The sequence below is a fragment of the Armigeres subalbatus genome, chromosome 1, assembly GCF_024139115.2.
Source record: "Armigeres subalbatus isolate Guangzhou_Male chromosome 1, GZ_Asu_2, whole genome shotgun sequence".
NCBI classification, from domain to species: Eukaryota; Metazoa; Arthropoda; class Insecta; order Diptera; family Culicidae; genus Armigeres; species Armigeres subalbatus.
In genome coordinates, this window is record NC_085139.1 from 295,743,582 (window position 1) to 295,752,906 (window position 9,325).

A 9,325-nucleotide genomic window follows, 5' to 3' on the forward strand; every position below is an offset into this window, starting at 1 on the left:
GTGTTACTTCTGTTCATTACAGTTTGTCTGCATGGGTGGCACCCCGAAGCGCATGGAGAACTTTGCACACTTCATCATGGACGAAATAGGCTACAAACTGCCCGCCGGTACCCAGCTCCAGGACATCAGCGCCTTCTCGTATCGATATTCTATGTACAAGGTAGGTCTCTGTTCAGCATGATCCCTTTTATTGACCCGTTGAAGTAACGACATCCGTCAATGGTCACAAACACAGGTCGGACCAGTGCTGTCGATCAGCCACGGAATGGGAGTGCCTTCGCTCGGTATTTTGCTGCACGAGATGATCAAGCTGATGTACCACGCCAAGTGCAAGGACCCGGTCTTCATGCGAATCGGTACGTGCGGAGGCATCGGTGTGGAAGGCGGCACCGTCGTCATCACCGAGGATGCCGTCGATGGCTTATTGCGGAGTACACATGAGCTTGTAAGTAATAAAAGGATCGCTGGCGAGGTGACGATTGATTAATAAAATTTTGTTTTGTAGGCCGTTTTAGGCAAGTTGGTCTACCGTCCAGCCATCCTGGACAAGCGGTTGGTGCGAGAGCTGAAAGGTCTTGCGTCTCAGGATGACCCGTACGATACCATCGTTGGCAAGACGATGTGCACAGCGGACTTCTACGAAGGTGGGGATCATTTGATTCTATGACTGGAAACCTTTAATAATAGGTCGTTTTTTTCAGGTCAGGGTCGTCTGGACGGCGCCTTCTGCGAGTACAGCGAACAGGACAAGATGGACTACCTCCAGAAGTTGCACGAATTCGGGGTGGTTAACATCGAGATGGAGTGCACGATCTTCGCGGCGCTGACGCACTACGCCGGTATCAAGGCGGCGATCGTCTGCGTGGCGCTGCTCGATCGGCTCAAGGGCGATCAGGTGATGTCGCCGAAGGAAGTGATGAACGAGTGGCAACAGCGGCCGCAGATTCTCGTCTCGCGGCTGATCCGCAAGCATCTCACCCAGGCGGGCTATCTCAAAAACCTGTCGTCGATTCCGAGCGCGATCCGGTCACCCCGACGCTTCCGGCTGGTCCAACAGGAGTCGGAAGCGCACGAGTAAGAAGGCTGTGGTGCCCGTTGCACGTAACGTACTTAAAAGCAGCGCGCCTTCCAGCATGTATGTGTTAGTTTTTATGATTTTTTTTGTAGTTTAGTGACAACGGAACCGGGAATCTGCAATGAGAGCATTCCGGAATCGAGGAACGAAACACATTCCATTTTCGAATAGCGATTTCCCGGAGATCCGATTTCGTTCAGAGGAAGGGGAGGAGGGGGGAGGGGATTAATCGTAAAGTAGTCAATAACAAAAATTTTAGATTTGTTTTTGTTTTATCAATGCATTTGTTTTTAAATTGATATGGTTTGGAAATTTCCGTAATATTGCGAGTAAGGATATGAAAATCCATAAGGGGGAAGAAGCTTCCACAGGATCATAAAGGATAGTCTAAAAATCCTACAATATTTTTAGGAATAATGTCAATATCCGGGTGAGATTTTTTGAAAACCATCCATCGATGGAAGCGAGAGGAGACTCGAGATTTCCTTTCGGGTAGAGTTTCCAGTTTCTTCTGGAAGGAATTTCCAGAGTATTTTATTTTGCAAAAGCACCCAGGATCCCACAGTTCCTTTCGGAAGTAATCCTTAGAATTCGTTTTAAAGACGCCTAAGGGATTTTTTGGGTTCCTTCAAGAGTTTCACCTGGGAAGTGCTCCCAGAGTTTCTCCAAGAAGATTCAAGAATTTCTTTCGGGGGGAGCTCTTAGAATTCAATGTTTAGATCCACACGAGGAATTTATGTGTTCCTTTCCTTTGCCTAAGTTCCTTACGAAAGGTTCCCAGATGATCTTAATAGTATCTTGTCGGGGTTTTGAAATTTTTGCAAGGATTCGATGACAAGATCAATAAGGGAACTTTTTGAGTTCCTTCCGGGAAGAGTCCTTCAGATCGTTTTTCGAAAAACTCCCTGAGTTACGCTCAGGAGAAGTTAGAAGAGTTCCTTACGGAAGGAGCTCTCATAGTTCCTTGTGAAAAAATCTCCCAGAGTTCCTTCCAGTAGAAGCTCCCAGTTTCTTTGGGAGAATTCTCAGACTTCCTCCTTGGATGAGTTACCAGAGTTCTTACGGGCAAAAATTCCCTAAATTTTCATGCCAGTGTTCTACACTTTGTGCAATTTGAGGACGGATGCCCAAATCTTAGAAGAAATTTGCAAAATTTTATCACGTTCCTGAAATTCTAAGAATTTTGAAAAGCCTGCTGGAGCCCTGAAATTTATTTTAGATTATCTGGTTAAAAACTTAAAAAATTTGTAGAATGATTTATTACTATAAATTGAAATTCTTATAATTCCAACACCACGAAATCCTTTGTGACTTCTAAACTATTTTTTATATCTGTTTATATTATTTGAAAAAAAAAAACTCAGAAATCTTACGATCGTGTCCTGATTTTTAAAATTCTGATTCCTACAACAGTAGACCAACCTCTTTCCCCTTTCACGCTTTATTTATGAATAGGGATTCGATCCACTAAATATAATCATTAGCGATCGCCTAAATGATTTGCTCCGACACCTTATGCTGAAACAATAAAAAAAAATCATTGAAACAAGAGATTTAGAATCAGAATTAGACAACGAGTTACATGGACACATTGAGCAAAGCAAATATGTTATACACACATATAATAAATATTTTCCCCGTTGATCAGTTGATCCGTTTGCTGAGCGATATTATTGAGTAGCTGTATAATGAAAAATCCCGCCACACGTGGCGGGTAGCAATGTTAGAAAGTAAATCAACATATTACCTAATAGCCTTCGATATAGTTACAAAAGTTGCTAATTATAGGAAAAAACGGCACTACCAGGACACTGGCGTTGACGCCTGTTAAGTGGTGTTCAAACGATATTTTTTTAGTGTATTGTGTTTCCGTTTTTGCACTTGAGGATTACTGTGCGTACCATATCATTTGAATTCTCACAATCAATGTTGCTAGACAACGGAAAATGAAATTCGGATTTGAATTTAAACATTTGGAAGAGTTTTTACCTCCTTAATATCATAAAACTGTATTACGGAAAAGAGTTACACATATTCTATCCTCATGTGCAAACTAATTGTTACAACGCTTCATACGGATATTAACATATTTGTCGCCGTAAAAACATTGATGAGTAAATACTCTTTATTCAATTATTAGTTCCAACAAATTGTATGGATTGAATAATTAGTATTTACCACGGTTCTGACTATTACTTATTATAAATCGAATCTATTATGCATGTAGTACTACACTCTTATCCACATCTGAAAATTATCTTGACTAAACAAGAATTTCTCTGACCCAACACACCACCAACTGCATATAAACTATATATGTATAAAAAAAACTTAGAACATTGGAAATAGATGCTAAATCTCTTATAAAAGAAAGGTCCGAGCTCATAACTCATAACTCAACACAACTGTTTCAATGCACTCTTCCTGGTACTTTTGGTCGCACACACAATCTAAATGAAAATAATATTTATGTGTATCGTGTAAAAGGTGTTCCGTTAAACATCAACACCGTGTGATCATAGATTGTGAGAAATCGTTCAGACAGTCGGGTACGCAAAGCCGCGAGGAACGCGAGAAACTAATTCACGTTGAAAAGTTGAGAAAACATTTTTTGTCTGTCATTGTGTGTAAAATGTACAAAGCTGCACGGGATGAGCAACAGTATATGAATATACATTATACTATGAAATATACTTATTGAATTATTAAAGCGGATAAACCTCTTCCGATGCTTCCTAATGGTCTAAAATGTTCCGAAATGCCATATCGACAAACTTGAGAGACGAATTCAAGAACAGGAAGCACACCTTCTTACAGCTTTGAGGTAGACTGATGCAGCTTATCATAGAGACAGAATAGGTGCAACGTATCAAACAACGCGGCGTATTAGAAACGGAGACTTTTAGAACACGATGAACATCAACTTACGATGGATCATAGGTTCCGAGATGGATAAGGATCTTCGGGCGTAATTATAGACTCGAATTTTACATTTTTCCTTTTCGACAATGTAAGAACTGCTGGAGATTCGGACATGGAGCTTCTTGTTCTGCACTGCCCAAGCAAGATGCACAACTGTTCAAATGGCAAACTTCAGCACGGAACAAGCGATTTCGAAAGTCCGGAAAGGCAAAGGCACTTGTTTTACACAGAATAACTCCGGAAGTGGTCAACCCAGCAGGCAACAGCGAAAACAGACCAGTTGCTGTTCCTGTGAGAGGAGTCCCGAACAACGGAACAAGCAGTCGTATCGAACATGGAAATCCTAAACCCACCACTTTGACCAAAATGTCAAAATAACCCCTTGAAATCAACCGATTTGGAGCGCTGCATCACATGGTTTCTAGGACTTTGGCTACAAACACCAAAGAGTTTACAATGTTGTGAAAACTCATATGTGAATATGTACGTTATGTGGAAGATATTGATTTGGAAAATGTATTGGAGGTAACCACTTTCCCTTCGATGGGACTCGAACCCATGACCCTACAGTACGCTAGACTGGTGCTTTAACCTCCGTCGGCCTTCGCAACCTAGCGGCTACTGAACGAGCTCGAGATTCCCAAATTGGACGCATATTACCAGGCTAAGGCCGGAGTGGCCTGTGCAATACATAAAAGTCTTCTCCATTCAGCTCGGTCCATGGCTGCACTTCGCCAACCACGCAGTCTGCGGAGGGTCCGCAAGTCGTCCTCCACCTGATCGATCCACCTTGCCCGCTGTGCACCTCGCCTTCTTGTTCCCGTCGGATCGTTATCGAGAACTATTTTCACAGGATTACTGTCCGACATTCTGGCTACGTGCCCGGCCCACCGCAGTCTTCCGATTTTTGCGGTGTGATCGATGGATGGTTCTCCCAACAGCTGATGCAACTCGTGGTTCAATCGCCTCCTCCACGTACCGTCCGCCATCTGCACCCCACCATAGACTAGTCCAATCCGTTTAGCTTTGCTTTTCAGTCTGATGTGTTGGAATATCAGGTAGTGTGCGACGCTTCGCAGTACATCGTAGATGGATAAGAAGCAGGCGCCAGTTAGTTGTAGTTGCTCTTGGGTAGATTGTAGAATATTGTTACGGATGTATTGTATATACCTATTGTTTGGGAACTGGTCCTTTTCTCCTTCCAATGTGGACTGTATTTAAGTGGTTGGGTGATAATTCCTGGTAGCTGAGGTGGACTCCTATTTTGGGTGGACTTGGACGGCCGTCGATATTTATTTCCTTGGGTGTTTCGGTGGGATTTACTCCAGGTATTGTCCACAACACAACATCTATTACACTTAACACAATTTATTTATACAGTCATTACACGTTACATTTCTCTGCACTACAACTACACTTTATTTGACGTAAAACTACATTTATTTATTCTAACTTAGACATATATTTGGATCAAATTCCATTCAAAAACTTGGATTCAGATTCCGTCTGATCCAACTTTTGGTTGTTTCCAACTTTTGTTAATCCTAATCATCGTGGGGTAGCCTAGTTGTCAATCGTTACCAAAAAATCCGTCGTAGATCTCGTCACACATTTTCGCCCTTTCCTGCTTTACACGAGGGATCAGGAAAGGGATCAATGGTGCGAACGTTTAGAGGTAATCATACCATCTACCAGAGCTGCGGCAACACACATGAGCTGGGAACAGCTTTCATAGTGATGGGCGATATGCAAAGGCGCGTGATCGGGTGGTGGCCGATCAACGAAAGAATGTGCAGGTTGAGGATCAAAGGCCGGTTCTTCAACTTCAGCATAATCAACGTCCATAGCCCACACTCCGGAAGCACTGATGATGATAAGGACGCATTCTACGCGCAGCTGGAACGTGAGTACGACAGCTGCCCAAGCCACGACGTCAAAATCATCACGGAGATTTGAACGCTCAGGTTGGCCAAGAGGAGGAGTTTAGACCGACTATTGGAAAGTTCAGCGCTCACCGGCTGACGAATGAAAACTGCCTACGACTAATTGATTTCGCCGCCTCCAAGAATATGGCCATTCGCAGCACCTACTTTCAACACAGCCTCCCGTATCGATACACCTGGAGATCACCACTGCAGACAAAATCACAAATCGACCACGTTCTGATTGATGGACGGCACATCTCCGACATTATCGACGTCAGGACATATCGTGGCGCTAACATCGACTCTGACCACTATCTGGTGATGGTTAAACTGCGCCCAAAACTATCCGTCATCAACAATGTTCGGTACCGACGACCGTCGCGGTACGACCTAGAGCGACTGAAGCAACCTGATGTCGCCACTGCATACGCGCAGCATCTCGAGGCAGCGTTGCCGGAAGAGGGTGAGCTCGATGGGGCCCCTCTTGAGGACTGCTGGAATACAGTCAAAGCAGCCATTAACGACGCAGCGGAGAACAACGTCGGGTATATGGGTCGAAGTCGACGGACCGATTGGTTCGACGAAGAGTGCAGACAGATTCTGGAGGAGAAGGACGCAGCGCGGGCGGTCGCGCTGCAGCAAGGTACCCGGCAGAACGTGGAACGTTATAGACGGAAGCGGAGACAGCAGACCCGCCTTTTTCAGGAGAAGAAACGCCGCCTGGAAGAAGCGGAGTGCGAGGAGATGGAACAGCTGTGCCGTTCTCAAGATACACGCAAGTTCTATCAGAAGCTCAACGCATCCCGCAAAGGCTTCGTGCCGCGAGCCGAAATGTGCCGGGATAAGGAGCATCTTGACGGACGAACGTGTGGTGATCGAAAGGTGGAAGCAGCACTACGAGGAACATCTGAATGGCGCTGAGAGTACAGGCAGTGAATGTCAAGGCAGCGGAGGAGATGACTACGTCAGTTCAGCGGACGATGGAAGCCAACCAGCCCCCACCTTGAGGGAAGTTAAGGATGCCATTCAACAGCTAAAGACCAATAAAGCAGCTGGTAAGGATGGTATCGGAGCTGAGCTCATCAAGATGGCCCCGGAAAAGCTGGCCACTTGCCTGAACAAACTGATAGTCAGAATCTGGGAAACCGAACAGCTACCGGAGGAGTGGAAGGAAGGGGTTATATGCCCCATCTACAAGAAAGGCGACAAACTGGAGTGTGAGAACTAATGCCGCCTACAAAGTGATATCCCAGATCATCTTCCGTCGTCTGTCACCATTAGTGAACGAGTTCGTGGGAAGTTATCAAGCCGGCTTCGTTGACGACCGCTCGACAACGGACCAGATCTTTACTGTACGGCAAATCCTTCAAAAATGCCGTGAATACCAGGTCCCAACGCACCATCTGTTCGTTGATTTCAAGGCGGCATACGACAGTAGAGTAGAGTGGGGCAAGAGTGCGCGTGGGGTAAGAGTACGTTTTCGATTTTTTGAAGTAATAAAAAAAGATAAACTAGCAGCACTGCATCAGTTTGACAGGTATTCTGGCCAACTATTATCATGTGTAATTGTAAACGATTTGAATAAACAACAAGGGAGATATGGAGTAAGATAACTTTTTGGTCATTTTGCTAAAAATAATTGGATTTCCGCAACTAGTATTTCATTACCATATATACAGTGATCGTTCGCTAATTGGGGCACGACCTCACCCCAACTAGCGAATGCCGTTCGCTAATTGGGGCGGTTTGACAAGCGTCAATGTTGTTTACTTTTGTATTGAACAAAAGAAAATTTTACGCGCCAGAAAATATCGATCCCGCCAAACACGGAAACAAAACGTCAACGCGTTTTTGACATCACATTCTGACGTTTAGCTGCTTTTTAATTGGGTTTCGCCCCAATTAGCGAACCCCCAACTAAAAAGCGCCCCAACTAGAAAAACCCCAATTAGCGAACGTTCACTGTACGTTCAATCAGGTGAACATTATACCATTTCGATAACCTAATGTATAGAGTACTTAATGGTACAGAACACCAATCCGGTTGGTTTTCCAAGAAGTCAAAACCATCACTTGAATAATTTTTGGGACTGTGGGGTAAAAGTACGCAGGAACCGGTGGGGCAAGAGTACGCATATGAATCTTCAAGTTATGATGTCAAACCCGTATCTCCGGCTGAAATAAGACTTCTTCCAAAGCGTAAAGATTCACAACTAAGAAAATAGGGACAGGATTCGAAATTATCACAAATTTTTAGGATAAGTTGAAGTAATTCGGTGTTAGAAAGGACTTAGCGAACAAAGCACTGAAGCGAAATAATTAAATTGTATTAGGACTTGTTGTACACCTAAACATAGTACACAAACACAATTTAATCTATACAGTGAACGTTCGCTAATTGGGGTTTTTCTAGTTGGGGCGCTTTTTAGTTGGGGGTTCGCTAATTGGGGCGAAACCCAATTAAAAAGCAGCTAAACGTCAGAATGTGATGTCAAAAACGCGTTGACGTTTTGTTTCCGTGTTTGGCGGGATCGATATTTTCTGGCGCGTAAAATTTTCTTTTGTTCAATACAAAAAGTAAACAACATTGACGCTTGTCAAACCGCCCCAATTAGCGAACGGCATTCGCTAGTTGGGGTGAGGTCGTGCCCCAATTAGCGAACGATCACTGTATAATAATTTCATTCAATCAAAAGAAACATTCATAAATTACGCAACGCTTCGCTGGGAGGGGTTGCGAGATGTGTGACGATCCATATAATTTTTAAAGGATTCAAACAAATAGTGTAAAAATGGAAGGGGAGGGTTGATGAAATAGCCAAATTTTACGTTACGTGATTGATGGACTTTCTTTAAGGAAAATGCCTTTGTATACGCCACGCGAAACCTGATATATATTTTTACCTCTGTAGTTTTTTGTATATATAAAAAACAATGGTTTTTCGCATGAAAGTGCACATTTTTAGGAACCTCTCCCCCTTTAAGAGTTACGTAATCTTTAAACATTCCCTAATATATGCTCATTAAACATCAATTAAATGTTATTACCTCTTATTTGTGTTAATATATACTTAAAGCACATGATTGGATAAATGCGTACTCTTACCCCACCCGATGCGCACTTTTACCCCACCGGTGGGGTAAAAGTGCGTTTTTCACTTGTCTTGCAAAAAGGGTTCTACCAAAACGAATCTCAATAATTTCAATATTGTTTCAACTGGGTAACATAAAGGAAGAGTATATGAATCATCGACACTGATTTGATATGCAGAAGCTTGCTTCATAAGGGCCACATGATCGATTGAAAACTAAGTGCGTACTCTTGCCCCACTCTACTCTATAGACCGCGTAGAGCTATGGAAAATTATGGACGAGAACAGCTTCCCTGGGAAGCTTACCAGAC

At 43.5% G+C, this 9,325-nt stretch overlaps 1 protein-coding gene across 4 annotated transcripts in view; it reads left to right on the forward strand.

Annotated features, from left to right (window-relative positions):
- LOC134207759 (uridine phosphorylase 1) overlaps nt 1-3,794 on the forward strand; it is a 137,091-nt gene extending 133,297 nt beyond the window's left edge. For all 4 annotated transcript variants that reach the window (XM_062683632.1, XM_062683629.1, XM_062683630.1 and 1 more), the window contains 4 exons: nt 23-160; nt 236-445; nt 506-644; nt 702-3,794. In XM_062683632.1, coding sequence (XP_062539616.1) covers nt 23-160; nt 236-445; nt 506-644; nt 702-1,078 — 864 coding nt within the window. In that variant the 3' untranslated portion in view covers nt 1,079-3,794. The remainder of the gene's footprint in view (nt 1-22; nt 161-235; nt 446-505; nt 645-701) is intronic.
- Nucleotides 3,795-9,325: the final 5,531 nt, after the last annotated feature.